Here is a 19,287-nt window from a genome sequence, read left to right as displayed (position 1 = left end):
GAAATCTGTCAAATAAAAATCAGGAAAACCAAAACCAAACAAAACAATCAGAACCAAAACTGGTTCTTTGAGGTGAATAAAATTTGTAAACTCTAGCTAGGTCTGATCAGGAGAAAAGACAAATGACCAGTATGTGGAACAAAAGAGTTGACATCACTACAGATTCTACAGATATTAAAAGGGTAATAAAAGGATATTGTGAGTTGAGCATCGTTATACCAATAAATTTGACAACTAGATGAAATGGGCAAATTTTTTGAAAGACACAGCATCCTGAAACTCACTCAAGAAAAAAGTGTGTAACTTTAGTAGCCGTATATCCATTAAAATAATTCAAAATTTAGTTAACAGTTTTCTCACAAAGAAAAATCTAGGCACAGATGGTTTCACTAACGATCTCTACCAAACATTTAAAGAGGAAATGACACAATTTCTGCACAAACTTTTTTAGAAAAGTTAAGAAGAAATAGTTCTTAACTCATTCTGTGAGGCCAGGATTATCCTGATACCAAAGGCAAAGACATTACAAGAAAACTATAGACTAATATCCCTTATGAGCATAGATGCATAAATTATAAACTAAATTTTAGCAAATTGAATCTAATAGTAGGACAATGCATCATGACCAGGCGATGTATTATTTCCAGAACCCATGGCTGGTTTAACATTCAAAAACCAATCAGTGTAATTCATTGTATTGACAAACTCATGTCAGTACATGAAAAGAAAGAAAAAGAGGAAGAGGGAAAAACAAAAAAACCAGCCTCTGATCCTGATAAAACTCTCAGCGAATTAGGAATAGAAATTCCACAGTCTACAAAGGGCATCCACGAAAACCCTCCAGCTAGCACTACATATAATGGCGAAAGGCTGAATCATGTATGTCTAAGATCAAAAATAAGAAAGGAGTAAAAAAAGAAAACAGGATGTCTGTTTAGTTTCTGTTAAATAAAAGTACCATTTCTGTTTAACTTTGTGCTTGGAGTTTTTAGCCTATAAGTCAGGTAAGAAAAAAATAAAAAGCATGGAAAGGAAGAAGTAAAACTGTCTTTATGTATGGATGACACAACCTAGAAAAGCTGAAGGAATTTACAAAAATGCTAGTAGAACTAATACATAAGTTCAGCAAAGTTACAGGTTACAAAATCAAAATGAAAAAAATCATTTGGAGTAGTATCAAAAATATGAAACACTAGGGATAATCTTACAAATCAAATGAAAGATCTGTGCATTTGAAAACTACAGTATATTGCTAAGAGTTGAAAGACCTAAATAAGTGAGAGATATATACCTTGTTCATGGAAGCCTCAGTATTGTTAAAATGTCAGTTCTTCCCAAATTGATTTATAGATTCATTGCAATCCTAACAGGCTTTTTATAGAAATTGGCAGCCTGGTTCTAAAATTTGTGTGGAAAGTAAAGGACTTCGAATAATCAAAACAAGTTGGAACAAAAACAAAGTTGGAAGGTTCACACCATCTAATACCAATAATTCTAAAGATACAATAATCAAAATAGTGTAGCATCAACATAGACAAATAGGACAGGGAAGCAGAACAGGATCTAGAAATAAATCTACACATATGGAAAGTTTTTGACAAAGGAGCAAATGCAGTTCAATGGAGAAAGGGTTGTTGTTTCAACAGTTGGTACTGAAACAATTTGATAGCCACATATGCAAAAAAATGTTGAACCCATAACCTATGCCGTATACAAAAATTAACTCAAGATGGATCACACAACTAAATGTAAAACCTAAAACCATAAAGCTTCTAAACGAAAACAAAATCTTTGTGACCTTGAGCTAGGCACAGCATTCTTAGATGTGACACCAAAAGCATACTCTATTAAAAGAAAAAATAAATTGAAATTTATCAACATGAAAACTTTTTGCTCTTCAAAGGACACTGTTAAAAGACTGAAAAGCCACAGAATGGTGGAAGATCTTTGCAAAGCATATATCTGATGAAAGATTGCACCCGGAATATGTAAAGAACTCTGAAAACTTAACAATATGGAAACAAACAATCCAGTAAAAACCAGGCAAGAAATCTGAATATACACTTCATCAAAGAAAATATACAGATTTCAGATAAGCACTTGAAAAGATGTTTATCATTAGGGAATTGCAAAGTAAAACCATGAGAAGATGCCACTACACACCTATTAAAATGGCAAAAATTGAAAACTTGGGCTGTAGCAAATGTAGATTATTATGTAGAACATCTGGAAGTGGTGAGAATGTAAGATGATAAACCACTTCTGAAAGCAGTTTGACGGTTTCTTAAAAAGCTAAACTTACATCTAGCCATCCCGTTCGTAGGTATTTACGCAAGAGAACAAGAAATCTACGTCCACACAAAGACTTGTGTCTAACTGTTCATAGCGACGTTATCTGTAATAGTCTAAAACAGGAAACAGCCTAGGTGTGTAAATAAACCAGTTGTGGTGCTTCCATACAATGGAATACTACTCAGCAACAAAAAAGAAGGAACTGTTGCTGTACACAACAACATGAACAAATCTCAAAATAATGAGGTCGAGTGAAAGAAACCAGACTATAAAGAGTACATAATGTATGCTTCTATTTATACAATACTCTATGGATAGCCATAATGACAGAAAGCAGATCAGTGGTTGCTTTGGGATTGGCAGGGATGTGGAGGGTTAGAGTGAGGTTGGCAAAGTATGGGACTACAGAGGAATCTTAGTGGTGATGGATATGTTTACTGTCTTGATGGTTTCATGGGTGTATACGTAAGTCCAAACTTACCAAATTGTACACTTTAAATCTTTGTGGTTTGTTGCATGTCAGTTATAAGTCAGTAAAGAGTAAGAAAAGACTATCCATGGACCAACTGAGATAGAGTTGGCTTACAAACCACATATGTTTGCCCTGAGAATAGATCATGTCATCGAATACCCAGAAAGACTGTTGAAAGCCTAGGTGGCAATAATAGAAATACACTGTTTAAATTCAAAGTGATCATCTGCTCTGAGTAGACAAATCCTTACTTGAAAATGTAGAGAAACTAGAATGTGTTGAGAGAGGAGTGACCAGCTGACACAGAAATTGAGAACTCTGCCATGAGGAATAATCGAATGAACTGGAGATGTGAAGTAGAGAAAGAATAAAATGTGGGCCCTAGGCTCTTAGTAAAATGTTTTTAAGGGAATATCTCGTATGAGGAAAGGGAAGGTTCTAGATGGTCGCAGGAGATAGAACTAAGACCTGTAAGTGGAAGTAAAACAGGGAGTCCAATTTCATCTTGCCGTGAGGAAAAATAATAGGTGGAAATTGTCTTCCTTATGAGATAGCAGATTTCTGTCTCCTAAGGAATGGGAAAGGGTATGTATTTGGTGTGGGCTAAGAGCCCACTTAGTTCTTGTAAAAGGAATACAGGCTTTCATGGTTGACACATCCTTATGTGCATACAGCACTGTATTTTGCAACGTGCCTTCGTAAGAATAGGCATCCATCTTATTTCGAGGTAGAGCAGTTTCCTGTTGTTATTCTCATGATCCACATGAAGAAAGCTATTGTTTCTAATACAACCCATTGTATTGGAGTCAGAGATGGAATTCACTCCCAGTTCTGCCAAACCCATTGTGAAATTATGCCTGTTTCTGATTTACTCATTACATCCATGTGCATTTTCTCATTCATTTCTTGTGATCTTGTGGACAAAATGATAAATACAACATTTGAGTGCTTATTCCCCTATTTGTAACGTGTTGGTATTTTATAATATGTACACAGTTGCCATATTATGAATTGTGTATAATACAAATAGATTAATCCCTTAGGACCCGTGTCACACCTTTTTAAAAGAATTTAAAAACTACTCTCCTTATACCTTTAGGAAAAAAATGGTTTATCTTACCATCCTTATTTTTAGGTAACTAGGGCATGGGGGTGGAGTGGGATGGAGTGGAATTTTTTCTTTCATTGCTAACAGCCACATAAATCTGTGTATGTAATGACTATTTACATGCTCTTTGCCCACGGCATGCTATATAAAGAAGGTATGACTGCCTCGTTCAGCTTATACTTGGGTCCCTTCATCGCTGTGAATGCATGTGTTCACGGTGTTGAATAGCTATATTCACTCATTTCATGAGAGGAATAAGTTTGCTCTATGTTGGCATATTTAAGAGGGGCAGAGGGAGTAGCCTTTCCTAGCATGGCCATTTAATAGTGACTCATGGTTACTAAACTTGTTTAGAGTAATCTTTGACACCATAAGGTTATTAATAGGTTATTCTTAGCCCATGATCTTTCCGCTTAGAAGACTCAGACATTTTCTTTAGTAGAGAGGTGCATGTGTGTGTGTGTGTTTATAGGAGTTTTTTTTTTTTTTAATTAACACAAGAATTACTGTGAAAATAGAATTGCTTTTATCAATGGCATCAACATGTTTCAGTTTACTTTTAGATTTCATCTCATCCTTTATCTTAATTTACTTTGCTTTAAGAACTTACTTTTTTTCAATGAGGTCATTTAATAGATCCCTTTTTGAGAATGAATTGATATTTAAGGTATTAAATATAGATTGCTACGTGTTTAGAAGACTCTGGTTTGCTAAATGATTTTTTTTTTTTTTTTGCTAAAATGGGTATAAAGAAATGCAAAAATATAAAAATATAAGACAAAATAATAAACTATTTAAGCCTCCCTCCCCAGTCCCCCAAAAATCTGGGCTCTTTTGAGACATTTCTCAATAAAAACTAGTCACATGTAAATTATAATAAACTCGATTATATAAACTAATGGTGAACAGAAGCATGGAAAATTCTGCTTAATAGATCATTTCAAAATTGTTTCTAAAAAAGAATGCTTTATAAACAATGATTCCCATCTGAATTATGTTTCCTTATGCCAAGTTTCATGTGCACAGTGGTTGGAAGGACAGTCTCTGGCAAAAGGTGACTTCATTACCTCCATTGTCATCTTCTGCAAAAGATGATTCCCAACTTGATTGAATCCACAGACATTTTAGTGCCCTCATATATGTGGGCAGATAGATGGGCACATGGATCAAATTTTATCCCCATTCTTAAGGAGTTTATAATCTACTAGATGAAATAGGTATATAAATATTATAGTATACAGAGGCTTGGAGGTAGGAATGAAGTTCTGTGGGAACCAAGGGGATAAAGCAGTTATGGCCTCTGTCAGGGAGAGGTACGTGTAGAAAGTTAGGTTTGAAGTGGTATTTGAACTGGATTTTAGGGCGTTGCCACGCAAAGTGTGAGAGGGAATGGAATGTCCAGAACATGGTTGCAAGTTCAGGGTGACATGATGGGGGGACTGGATAGAGGATTGTGGTGGGAAGTGAGGCTACAGATGTAGGTTGTGGTGGTTTGAAAAAGGCCTTTTGTACAACCTAAAGATATACCGAGGGAGCTGGAGAAATCTTTGTTGTCGTTGTTTTGCTCTGTTTTAAATTTATTTTTAAATAATTACTTATTTACGAAAGTTGCAAAAACGTATACGGGGTGATGCCATGTGCCTTTCTTCTAGTTTCCCCCAGTGGTAACATGGCACATGACTGTGTCCGGTATCAGGACCAGGACATTGACATTGGTGGGGTCCACAGGCCTAGTTCACATTTCACCAATTTTGTCTGTGTAGCTATGTGGTTATTTTGTAACCACCACCACAATCGAGACACAGAACTGTTCCATCACCGCAGTGGCCCCCCTTGCTACCCCTTTATAGCCACACCCATCTCCTCTCCCCCTTTCCCTAACCCTTGCAGGCAACCACAAATCTGTGATCTTGTTATTTCAAGAATATTTTATAAATAGAATCATGCAGTGTATATAACCTTTTGAGACTGGCTTTTTTCCATTCAGCTTAATTCCCACGAGATCAATGCAGGTAGTTTTGAGTAACAGTAATGCCTCCGGATTGTTGAGTTTCAGTCCATTCTGTGGATATACCCCAGTGCGTTTAGTCATTCACCCATTGAGGGACATCTAGACTGTTTCCAGTCTTTGGCTGTTACAGATAAAGCTGTGAACATTTTTGTACGGGTTTTGTGTGAACATAGGTTTTCATTCCTCTGGGATAAGTGCCCAAGAGTACAAGAGTCATAAGGTAACCGTTACGTTTGGTTTTGCAAGAATCCGCCAAACTCTTTTCCAGAGTTGCCGTACCACTTCCCATTCCCACCAGCTGCGTTTCAGTCAGAGATGGGGCGAGATGGGAAGTGTGTTGGAGAAGACGGACGTAATGGCAGAAGATGCACTTCGGAAGAGTACTCCGGCGAGAGGGAACATGAAAGGATAAGGAGGATTGAGATAGGAGACTAGATTTCTGAGGGAGAATTGAGAGGATGTGGTGCTTGCCTGTAGCCAACTCTAGGGTCAAGTGCCCTTTGGCCTATTTTCTACCCACCAGATATTTTCCAGAGCATGAGTCAATAACTACAGCCCGGGATGGCCCCTTACCTGGTTTAATAAATAAAGTAGTAGTATTAAACACATGCCCATCCATTGACACGGTCTGGCTGCTTTCCTGCTGCAGCGGCAGAGTTGAGTAGTTGTGACAGAGACTATATGACCCACAAAAAGTTTGCTACCTGCTTATCTAGAGGAGCTTGATACTTCTAATGAGACAGATTATAGCAGGGAGTTTTAGTGTGGTTAGAAGTGGGGGCAGGTGGAAATGTGTGTTTTGTGTGTGTGTTTGCTTTTAAGCCTGACGTTCCAAGGGTGTGTGCTCGAGATCGAGAAACAGGCTCTGGTGTCAGGCGCTCCTCCCTTTGTACATTTTTTTAGTTTTCCTTTATCCTCATTTGTATATTGGGATTCTACGTAAGATTTTTATTTTGAAAAAATGATTATGGACAGAGTAGAGAACAGAATATCAGTGGCCCAAAAGGATCTAAAAGCCACTTACTTGGAGGATTGCTGATGTCTCTTTCAACACTTAAGGTGCTCTGACTGCATACTGCAGCATCACTCAAACTTAACAGTTCATTTCATGATTCATTTTCTCGGAGAGGATTGGTCCCTCTCCTCCTGACTGACTGGTTTAAGAAATGTTGCCTTGGGGTGCCTGGCTGGCTCAGTCAGTGGAACATGCGACTCTTGGTCTCAGGGCTGTAAGTTTGAGCTCCACATTGGGCGTAAAGTTTACTTAAAAATAAAATCTTTAGAGAGAGAGAGAGAGAGAACGGAAGAGAGGACGAAAGAGAAAGAAAGAAAGAAAGAAAGAAAGAAAGAAAAAGAAAGAAAGAGAAAGAGAGAAAAAGAAAGAAAGAAAAGAAAAGAAAAAGAAAGAAGAAAGAAAGAAAGAAAGAAAGAAAGAAAGAAAGAAAGAAAGAAAAGAAAAGGAAAGAAAAAGAAATGTTGCCTTTGTATTCATGGCTCACAACCTTAGTCATCAGATTCTTTCTCCTTACTTTAGCATCTATCTGCCACAGTCCTGTTCATTTGAAATCATTTGGTGGGGCAAGAGGAGGCTGACATCGGCACCTTCTGTTTTCTCTTTTCTCAAACACTCTGTGGGTAACATGGGGGTGCACGTGTCTGAGAGAGCTGTGCTCCTTTCGTTATGTCTGATAGTTGTGATTGATTTCCATATGTGTATCTTTGTCTTTAGGAGCTTTATCCTCCTAATTCCACTACTGCATGAAATAACTAGTGTTGACATGGTGGGATATCCTTCTAGATTCTCATTCTTGTTCTAGTGTCCTCCCTCTCACTCTGTCTCTGGGGCAAATAAGTAAATGAATGTGGGATCATACTGTTCTGTAACCCGGTTTATGTTTTCATTTTAATGTTAACATCTTTGCATGTCAGTAGAGATCTACTTATTTTTAAAGCTTGCCATGGTCTTCTGTTTTATGGGTACATTATAATTTAACCGGGTCAGTGGGATAACTTTTCTAATTCTTTGCTATTGTAAATCACACTGCTTATACTTACATCTTTGCATAATTCTCTATTTCCCTTGGATAGATTCCTAGAGGTGTAATGTGGGATTCATAGAGATTGCACCTTTTAAAACTTTCTGCTACATTTTGCCAAATTGCCATCTAGTGTGTTGTTTCATTTTATTTTCCACCCCCCCCCCCCCACCCCAGTGTATCTTTTAGAAGTCTTTGCCTCTGGTAGGAGGGAAAACATATTGGACCATTTTAACTTAATTATCGTTATGAAGTAGAATATCTTTTTTTAAAGGGTTTTTTACTTTTTAATTTTGCAATCAGGCATATCTGTACTTTAAACATACTACTTTAGCTGTGTTTATTTTTCAGTGTGCTTTGTATCTTAACATTAGGCTTACCTAGTAACAGTATTAAAAACTGGGGGTAAGAGAGCGGACAGACCCAGTCTTACACCCCACCAGATACAACCCTGTGCCTGCACCTATGAGTAGCTACCTTGTCACCTCGCATTCCTGCTGTGAGGCCACTTTGAGATCTACTGAGTATTTGGGCCTGGGTCCAAACGAGGAGGGTGAAAAGGGACATGAGCACTTTAGGGACATGGTCTGCAAGCACTAATGAGTGAGTGAGTCTCTCCTCTTCTAAAATGGTATTTTTGTATCACTACTTTGTGCCTAGTGGTTGCCCCTAATGACGGTAAAATAGTACAGTGATGGGTGCTGTGGGAACATTGGGCTAAGGCAAGAGATTTCACACGAAACCTTCTGAGTTGGTGGTGGTCTTGAGATAGGCCATTTTCACCAATGTTTGGCTTGCCAATTATTTTGCCACTTCACTGTATTTTTTTAATGGGAAACCAGGTGGTGCAGAGGCTCCCAGCCTTAGTTCTAATTGGAGAGGTTATCATATGGATACTACACTGAAAAATTTGAAGTAGTTCCTGTGTCCTCACGCTGGGAGGGAAAGAGGTATGGATCTGATATCGTTACTAGTGAAGTGAGTGTGGGAGGTGAACTTCGGAGTGTTGGTGGTTACTGCTTTAGGTTGATCCTGTAACTTACATTGTTAAATTTTAAAATATTTCTTGAAGATACTAATTGGAAATGAAGTTGTTACCAGTAAGCTGTAGGTGGAAGTCAGCGAGGCTTCTGGCATAGGATTAATATGCCTCACCTCTGGCAGTTAGCAGCAAGGCTTCTCACCTTGGAGCCTTGATTCCAAGAAGCTTTACCAAGCCCCGGACTCTTGTCCCTGTGACTCTGCTCTGTGGGGTATCCCCAAATTCCCACTGTGTGTGGCTCAAAAGCCTCAAGAAAACAACTAAGAACTTACAGTTCTGTGCTTCTCACCCAGACAGGGCAGCAGCACGATTAGTGAGGCATGATCCACATCGTTTTCCAGTCACGTGAGTGGCTGGTCATGAGGGGTGCTAATTGTTCCGCATGGTTTTCTTCATGACCATGTATTTGTAAAACAATTGGCTGCTGTTAGTAGTCTGTGCCCATGAAACTTAATGTGATGCTCAGTGGACACCCAAGGGTAACATCTGTGTCCCACAACACCGAGTTCGACTAACTAAAAGGCTTGGTTTAGTCAGTTAACAAAATCATGAAGTCAGGCCACGTGTAAGTCACCATCTCAGACATTGGAGAGGGGAGGGGATAAAAAAGTGTAAGCAAGCCCTTTCCATAGCCTGAGGGTAAGTTAGGGAAATGCGAGGTAGAGAGGAGAAGATCTAAGGCTACAAGGCCAGGGGCCTAAACAGCGTAGCAACTGCTGTGGCATCAGAGGACGAGAGGGGGAAGCGAGGGAAGGCTTTGTGAATGGGGGGGTTCCGAGGGTGGAGAGGAGTAGTGTGAGCATTCAGGGTCACTTGAGGAGACACAAAGATATCAGGGCAGGAAGGTGAGGAGAGGAGAGGGCAGTAGAGAATAGGGAGGACCTTTATTTGGAGTCTCAGGTCTGAAGGTATGGAATCTACATCTTCCACAAGGCCACACAACTGGCAAAATGGCACATGGGGGGACTTGAGGAAAGACCAGACTCTCTGTTTAGGGGCCTTTTCTCCAGCACACATATATTGAGCCATCAGCCTTGGAACTAAGGAGAGATGCCTCTCACCTGTGAAGAAAAAGCAAAATAAGAGAGTAGATGAACTTTTTATTCTTACAAAATGATTGCAGAGAGACTGCCTTTCACCCAGCCTCCCTAAATGTTAACATTTTACATAACCACAGTCTAATGATCAGAATCCGGAAACTGACGTTTATAGGATACTATTAACTAATCCATGGATCTTTTTCAAATTCCATCAGTTGTCCTACTCATGTCCTTTTTCTGGACCAGGATGCAGTTCAGGATGTCACTTTGCATTTAGTTGTGACGTCTCCTTGCTCTCCTTTAATCTGGAACAGTGTCTCAGTCTTCTGTCGACTTCTGTGACCTTGACACTTCTGAAAAGTACTGGCCAGTTATTTTGTAGACTGTCTCTTTGTTTGGGTTTGGCCGATGTTTCCTTATGATTCAATGCAGGTGAGGCCTTTTTGGCAAGAAAATCACAGAATGCTGTACCCTTTGCAGCGCCTCCTCAGGAGGCTATGAGCTCAATGGTCTCGTTGCCATTTACTTTGATCTCATGTATGACGGTGTCTGCATGTGAAAGTACTATTTTTCCTTTTGTCATTAGTAAGTCTCTCGGGGGGATGGGGCATCTTTTTTCAAGGCCCCAAGTGATTATGGTGTGTGTCCAGAGTTGAGATGGAGCATGGCAGAAATACATCAAGATGGATGGAGGAAGTCAGGGATGTTTTCATGATGAAGTCTTATCTCAGCATGGAAGGTGTGAAGCTAGATGTTCAGATAGGGAGCAGAGAGAAAGACTGAAGTCTCTTGAGGAAAGCAGAGCAGTTTTGAAACATCTGCTGCTAGGAGTTACTGGTTAGAAATAATCCAGTTTGTAGAAATGTTTCTGACTGGATTGAAGGCAATTGAACAGCATGCACTTCGGCAAACCAAGTGTCCGCAGGTTCCGGCCCTTTCTCTACAGTGCTCAGAACCCTGGTTGCTGAAATAGAGAAAGTTCCAGTGAAGAACATCCAATGTTTAGGGGGGCAAGAGACCTGGAGCTGTGGGCACGGGCAGCACTAAAACATGCAGTCTTAGCAGGATAGGCCACGTGGTCATTAAGGAGCCCAGTGGCTTAGGTGACATGATGATGTCAGCAGTTTGAAAGGGTATAGGGCTTGGAGAAACGCAGGTGTGAGTAGCTTACTCATGAGGTGTGAAGGGACGGACAAGGAGGTGCAGGTAAGGAGGATGTGGTCAGAGAGGCAGAGAACATGTTGACTTAATGCAAGCAGGTCAGAGATGGGGGGGCTAGGCGGGGTCACCACTGTGAATGCTGATGAAGGGAACCAAGCCAAATCTACACAAGAACAGGCGAGGGTATCTGTTCTCTCTTGTATCTTCATTCAGTAAACACCCGCCACATCACCTTTTCAGGTGAAATACTTCTTAAGGTTTTCTGATCATGTTTTAGTAAAATTTGGACAGGTTTCTTCTTCTTCTTTTTTTTTTTTTTAAGTTGTAGTTTAATCAGCTTACAATTATCCATGTCATATGGAACAGACATCACAGAAACAGTTGAAATATGCATAAAATTAAAAGTCCTCAATTGAAATATGCACCTAATCTCTCATTTATCAGGACTGCTAGTAAATAACAAGGTTGATGAGGTTTAGTTTTTTCATATCATGCTGCTGATTATCTTCTGTAGATGCTAACTAACCATGGATTTCCTCATTATGAAGTCTTATCTCAATATGGCAGGAGTGAAGCTAGATGTTCAGATACAGAGAGAGCACAATATGCCCAGGTTTGGAAGTCTCCTGTCCCCAGTGCCACTCTCTGTTTCTGATGAGTTCAAGTTAGCCTTTTATTGTTAAACTCATTCCAGTCTTTAGCTTTTCCTTTGGCATTGTTTGTGGCCCTGTTGATTTTCAAGGTGTGATTAGTTACTACTTACATATGTAAACTACTTACATATGTAATACTAGTATTTGTTTGAAGTTTTAGAAATTCAGAGGGGATATCTTCTGGGGAGGAGTGAAAAAAGTGAACAGAAGCAGAGATAAGATAAATCAGGAGCACCTGGGTAGCTCAGTCGGTTGGGTGTCCGACTTCGGCTCAGGTCGTGTTTCAACCTCACGGTTTATGGAGTTAAGCCCCACATTTGGCTCACCGCGTCAGCACAGAGCCCACTTTAGATCCTTTGTCTCCATCTCTCTGCCCCTCCTCTGCTCACACTCTCTCTCCCTCTCTCAAATACACATAAACATTAAAAAAAAATTTTTTTAAAGAAGATAAATCAGCACCAGTGTAGTAAGCACTTTGATCTATTTATCTCATTCCCTTTATTTTTTTTGCTCCTTTAAAAAAAAATAAAATGTGAATTGTAAAATATACAGATCTGAAATAGAGCAAGTGAAAAGTGAAAATATTCTCCTTGGGGTGCTCAGTTGGGTAAGCATCCAACTCTTGATCTCAGCTCAGGTTGTGATCTCACAGTTTGTGAGATCGAGCCCCGAGTCAGTCTCTACGCTGACAGCACAGAGCCTGCTTGGGATTCTCTCTCCCTCTCTCTGCCCCACCCCTGCTCTCACACATGTGTGCGCACTCTCTCCCTTGATCTCTCTCTCTCTCTCTCTCTCTCTCTCTGTGTCAAAATAAATAAACTTTAAATATATATATATATATATATATATATATATATATATATATATATATTCTTCTTACCTGTTGCCATAGGCAGACTATACTCAGTTTGGGGTGTCTTCTTCCAGATTGTTCTCTGTGATGGCACAGGGATTTATGTTCATTGCTCACTGATGTAGCTCTGTCAGGTAGATTACCTTTCTTGGATGCACTATGTCTTAGGAATTCGTTGGCTTCATGGTGTGATAACATCATATTTCCCTATGTTCGGTTTTCATTTGGATTTTTTTTACATCCCGATGATCATGATGCAGATGTTGAGCCATTCATCGACCGTGTATAGCACACTTGCAAGCACTGGGCTCCTGACAGAGCAGAAGAAAACATGTTAATTAGAAATCACAAGGAAAAGCAGAATTACATGCAACCGTGAGAAAAGAAGTACGTGGTGGTGGTGAATGTATGATGGAATTTACCTAGAAAGATCACCTCTGAGGAAGCGAGCATTGAGTTGAGCAATGAAGGAAGAATGTGAGGTGGCCGGGAGGTGGGGGCAGGGCATGGGCCTGGCAGACCACATGCGCAGGGATCCTGAAAGAATTCCGGTGTGACCAGAGTATTGACGTAGAGATAGTGGGGGAGAAATTGTAGCCCAGGGTAAGGTAAGATGGGGTCAGACCATGCAGGGTTTTACAGGCCAAGTTAAGAAATTTTCTCCATCCCGAGAGCAGTAGGTAATTGGAGCATTTGAAGCAAAGGTAATGACAATCTTATTTGTGCTAAGAAAGGATCGTTCTAGGGGCGCCCTGGTGGCTCAGTCAGTTAAACATCTGACTCTTGATCTCAATTCAGGTCATGATCTCGCGGTCTGTGAGTTCAAGCCCTGCGTTGAGCTCTGTGCTGACAACACGGAGCCTGTTTAAAATTGTCTCTCCCTCTCTCCCTCTGTCCCTACCCAACTCATGCTCTCTCTCTCTCTCAAATTAAATAAATAGAGTTTAAAAAAAAAAAAAAAGGATCATTCTAGTTGTGATACGGAGAATGGATTATAAGGAATTCAAGAAAATTAGTCAGTAAACTATAGTCCAGGCAAGAATTATGGGAACTCTGATGTGGGTGGTGGTGGTACGGGGATAAATGGATGGATTGGGGAGACACGGTGTTGAATTAGGTATTGGGATGGGGTGAGAAAGAGGAAAGGGTTGAAGATGGCTTCTGAGTTTCTGACATTCACAAGAGCAGCGGGAGTGGTATCATCCCCTGAAATAGAGAACAAGAGAAAAATGTGTCAGGCATCAGGGCAAGATCAGGAGTTCTGTTTTTGGTAGCATTGAGTTTGTGGTACCTCAAGACATTCAAGTGGAGACATTTCAAGTAGGCTGCGGAATGTACTAGTAAGAGAACTGGATTAGAGATAGGAATCTGTGAGGCATCTGCATTTAGGTGTTAATTAAAGCTGTGGGTGTAGATGACAATCACCGGGGGAGAGATGATAGAACGAGAAGAAGAGGCCTTGTACCCTGCCTTGAAGAATTCCCAATATTTAAATGGCCTCTTCAAGAGGGACGAGCCAAGAAGGAGCAACCAGGGAGACAGGCAGGAAAAATTAGGGTGGTGGTGAGTCACAGAGGACAGGGGAGGAGCAGTTTTAAAAGAAGGGTGTAATCAACACCTTTAAATGCTGCCAAGAGCTGACATGTACTAAAGACTGAGAATTGTGTTTCCTGGCAGGCGGGCCATTGGTGACTGGCTAAAAGCTGTCATGTACTCAGTGGAGAAGCCACGTGGGATTGGGCTGGAAGTGACTAGGAAGGAGATGTGGACTGTAGCACTCACAGGTAGATGCTTTTTAGAGGCTTAATTACGGGTGGGCAGTAGCCGGGAAGGTTCTGTGTGGTTGGTGAAAGGAGAGCTTATTTGATTTTGTTAATGATTCTGGTCATATTTAAAACCTGATTGGGGGAAAAACAAGTGAGACGGAGTTGACTAGAGAAGGAGGTGAGAAAATAGACATGTTGAGTTCCTGAGAAAGCCAGACAGTGAGTGGAATCCAGAAGGATCAGCATAAGCAGATGAGTACAGTGGTTAGCAGATGTGGGAAGGCCATTGGTGCCCCCCGTCGGCCCCCCGCATCCCGCCACCACCCATAATACAGGTGACAGTGTTGTCTTCTGAGAGGGAAGAAGAGTGGGTCTAGGTTGCCTTTCATCTCAGAAATACTGTAAGTTGCTTTCTGTTTCCTTGCTTCTCTCCTCCCTATTCTTTTAAGTAGCATTATTGAGGTAACTCACACAGTTCCGTGGTTTTTAGTTTATTCACAGTGTGCAACCATAACCACAGTCGATTTTAGGACATTTCATCGCCTCAGAAAGAAACTTCATACCTTTTAACTATCACGCCCCTCCTTCTTATTTGTCTTTTGCTGTCGGAAGACAGCACAGAGTATGGTCTGGATTCAGATCTAAACTCGTGACTTCAAAGAAGAGCATTTGTAAGCTGAGGCATGTGAAAGGTTACCAAGAGCCTCACAACGGTAAGCTAGCCAGAGAAGCACAGGGGGCTGAGGCCTACTACTTAGGGTCACTGGTATAAAACCCACAGATAATACACTCCAAAAACCTGCTGAATGTCAGGTTCCTCCCTGTCAAAGAAAATCATCTGAAGAATAAAGATGAATAAAATGAAATTACAGAGGTAACACATGTACTTAGTTTGTAAGAGAACATGGACTATTGATAAATGATTTTACCTACTGGCCCCCAAAAAGTACATTTTGGGATGCTTAAAATTGATGTATTGGATGATGAACTGCGATCAGAAATCTAAGGCGTTAACAGAACAGGGTAGTAACAGCAGACTGGAAAAGTTAGAGATTCTGTTTATCATTGGTACTGAATAAGGTTTTGTATGGGATTAATAGGATGATTTTAAACATTTAGAAAAGAAAGTAGTAGTCCTTAGAAATCAGCATAGGCCTAATAAAAAGATCATACCAAATTAACTTTATCTCGTTTTCTTATGTTCAGGAAATGTGGAAGAAATAGTATCCAGTTGACCCTTGAACAACACGGGGATAAGGCCACTGCCTTCCCCCCCACACACAGTCAAAAATCCATATACAACCTTGGACTCCCCCAGAACTTAACTACTAATAGCCTGCTGTTGACCAGAAGCCTTACCAATAAAATAAACAGTTAACACGTTTTGTGTGTTATATATGTTGGATGCTGTATTCTTAAAGTAAGCTAGAGAAAAGAAAATGCTACTAAGAAAATCATAAGAGAGAATACATTTATAGTACTGTCCTATAAAAGATGCGTGTGAGTGGACTAGCACAGTTCAAACCCTTTTGTGGTTCATGGGTCAAATGTTTTCGTATTTTATCAAAGTATTTAACAGAAAGTCGTTTGCATATGATTTGGAAATAAGTTTATATGTAAGTCACTGAGGACCATGCCCAAAGATTATTAGTAGATTGTTAACTGAAAAGAGTATGATGATTCAAAGGCATAACGGTGGGTTCCATTCAGTTATTTCCTTTTCAGTGTTGTGGTTAACGATGGAGGCCATGGGAGGTGGCCGTGTCAGATCCGCGGATGATTGCAAATATGAGAGTGATAGCTGATATGTTGGATGCCCTTCACAGTCTAGAGCTACCTCCACAGAGTTGAATGATGGGCTGTTAATGAGGCCAAATGAAAGCCTTCATTGCAGTGTCATTCAGAGACCTGGCTTCAAATGAATTCTCTGATTTAGTTGCAGAAATTCTTGATGGTAGCCTCAGGGTACATTAACATTTGTGACATTTACAGGGAGGTTGTGGTCTAGTGTCTTCTGCATCATTCCATTCTAGATGGGATTGGGACATTAGGCACCCCCCCCCCCCCTTTCTTAAAGAACAGTTACAGAACCTGACAGGGGGTTTTCTGGAGAAGACCAGAGAAGGGCAGGCTGCCTGGAAAGAGCTCCATGGCTGTTCCCTGACTTTGGGTGTGTTCCTCCCATGCACCTGCTTATCAGTACTCCACTACAGAAGCTAATCTCTCTCCTCTCTGGTACCCTGCCCTGCAGTTTCCCAGCTGTCTCCTCAACTTGTGGAGATGGCTGGTTCTGCCTGCCTTCTCCCTCCCTGTGATGTGGCCTGGAAACCCTCTCCAGGCAATAAGCTGGGGCAGGTGTGAGCCTCACTTCATTTGTTTCCCTCCTCTCAAGGATCACTGCCCTGTGCTGTCCGAAGTTCAGGGTTTAAAATTTATTGTTTCATATAATTTCTATTTTTTCATCTTTTTCATGGAGGAAGGTAAATTGGCCGCTTGTTCCTCCGTCTTGGCCAGAAGTGGAGGCTCTTTAGTGATTTTTTATTTATTCCTAACATTTTAACTCTACGTTCAAAGCCCCCTTCTGTGTCATTCCCTTATTTCCCCCATGCCTTTTCTTGGACAGACCCTGTGCTCTTCCCGCTCCCTCATCGGCACCTCATGCGTCTCCTTTGTCCTCAGTCTCCTTTTCCCTCATTCTTGCTTGTCAGTGTTCCCCGTTCTCCGGTCAGCTCAGGTGCCTCTTCCGTGTTGTTTCCCTGCCAGGTGGGGCGGATTAAACTTTCCCTCCCTGTTCTGTTCCTGCTACAGTACCACTGTCGGCAGTATTCAAGGGTGCATGTTGTAACCTGCCGGCCCCTCCTCGAACACGTGTGTCGGGGCCCACGTGTACACACGTCCACAGTGCTCAGCTCCCAGGTCAGGCACAGGGCTTGCACACCTCTGTGTCTTTTATGTAGCTTTCTGGGTAGGTACTGTAGAGAGAAGGTGTTTAACAAGTGTAGGTATGTTTTTTATATATATATACATATATATATATATATTTTTTTTTTTTTAATGAGTTGTTTCTCTCCTCTCCCCCCAAATCTAGGCTACAGAAGAAGTTTCCAAAAATCTGGTTGCCATGAAAGAAATTCTGTATGGCACGAATGAGAAAGAGCCACAAACAGAGGCGGTGGCGCAGCTCGCTCAAGAACTCTACAACAGCGGGCTCCTGAGCACCCTGGTAGCAGATTTACAGCTCATTGACTTTGAGGTCAGAAATCAGTTTCTTATTTTTCAAAAACAGTACCTTATTCACGGTCCTTTTCCTTGTGTTCCGTCCTTTGAAACATCCTAAGATTCCTGTCGAGCTCTTGGCCCAGGGGTTACTGACCTGTAAGCGAGCCCAGGCTGCCCACCTAATTAGCAGAGCTGGGCAGGAGCTCAGGGGCGCCCCAGGCTTGGGCCAGGTCTCTCTTCTCCTGTTCCACCACGTCGTGTATGAAGCTTCTTAGGTATTCATTGTGCCCTTTTGTTTACATCGTAGTTAATAAACACCTGCTGTTTCACCTAATTCACTGGCCTTTCGTTCTCAGAGTATAAATCTAAAGACTGTGGAATGTTAGAATTTTAGAGGTAGAAGAGATTTTAGAAGACATCCAGTTATGTATTTGTGTTTTTTGTTTTTTTTAACCTGTTGAGAACTCATTACAGCAGAGATCATGCGTTTTGTTCGCTTGGCACTACTTTTAAATGTTTAAATTAGGATAATGGTTAAATAGCAGGAGATTTTATGCACAGTCTTGAATTTCTGGCTTCCCTTGAAAATTTTAGCTCTGGCAACGTTGAGCCTGTGGGCCCACCCGGCCCCTCAGCTGGAACAGAGCAGCCCCTACACCATGACGTGCTTGGGTGTGCTGCACACAGCAGCTTGCTGTTCTGTCTCAAGGCCTGCTGGGCCCATGTGCATCTCCTGCCTGGCCCTGGGAGGCACTTGCTATTACTGCCCAAGCTTATGCAGCGGAACCCTGCCGTTTAGCTAGTGAATTTAACGGTGAGAATAATGGTCCTTGACAGCAGTCTGAAAAGTAGTCTGAGAAGTATATATGGTAATGAAGGGCTGTGGCATGGTTATGAGCAGGTTCCTCTGAGTCTTTGTCACGGGTGGGCTTTGTTTTAAGCCCCAGTGTTTATCATCCTGAGTGGTCGATCAGATGTCTGTGCAGGTGCCTGAAAAACCAGGGGAAAGAATGGCAGATACATAGCCAGATTCAGTTTTGAAGAGTCATGAGAGAGTGTGGTTCGTAGGTTGCTTGAATAATATTGGTAATAAAGGACAATAGAAAGTATTGCTCTCCTGTAGAACACATAAAAATGATATTTCCATTTAGGGAGCCGATTTCATGTATTTTTAATAGTGTATCAAATTCCACCAACAACAGTTTTTATTGCCTGCAAAGTGGGGAACGCACTGGAACGTCCAGTTCCTTCTCCTTTGTCCACACATCTCATTCCCCAACGTGGTCACTGAATTTAATGTTCACTTGGGACTTTAGTGACTTAAATTTACCAAGAAGCGTGTGCCCTTGAGATGGGTTCTTCGAGACTGCCGTTGCCGCTCCTGATCTAGCACAGGCCCCGGGATGATCTCTGGCACTGGAAAGCTAGCATTTCACTCAGTGCCCTGCAGGCTCGTCAGCCTCGTAACAAGTGGCCCTTCTGAAACCTCTCCTGGGGTTCAGTTCTCCGTTTGTTAATTTCTTGTGCAGTTTTCTTATTATAAGGTTCACTGTATAGCAGTCACGTCCTTCTATTGCGTTTTGTAAAGCACAGTTACATAATTCTGGTCTCTGAACTGCTACATCATGTGGTAC

At 41.2% G+C, this 19,287-nt stretch overlaps 1 protein-coding gene across 5 annotated transcripts in view; it reads left to right on the top strand.

Annotated features, from left to right (window-relative positions):
* Positions 1–19,287, top strand: part of CAB39 (calcium binding protein 39) — an 87,798-nt gene that overhangs the window by 45,387 nt on the left and 23,124 nt on the right. For all 5 annotated transcript variants that reach the window (XM_060624078.2, XM_060624080.3, XM_060624077.3 and 2 more), the window contains exon 3: positions 17,523–17,687. In XM_060624078.2, the coding sequence (XP_060480061.2) occupies positions 17,523–17,687 (165 nt within the window). The remainder of the gene's footprint in view (positions 1–17,522; positions 17,688–19,287) is intronic.

Source organism: Panthera onca, chromosome C1 (genome assembly GCF_046562875.1).
Source record: "Panthera onca isolate mPanOnc1 chromosome C1, mPanOnc1 haplotype 2, whole genome shotgun sequence".
NCBI lineage: Eukaryota > Metazoa > Chordata > Mammalia > Carnivora > Felidae > Panthera > Panthera onca.
This window is presented reverse-complemented; position numbering and strand designations above follow the sequence as displayed.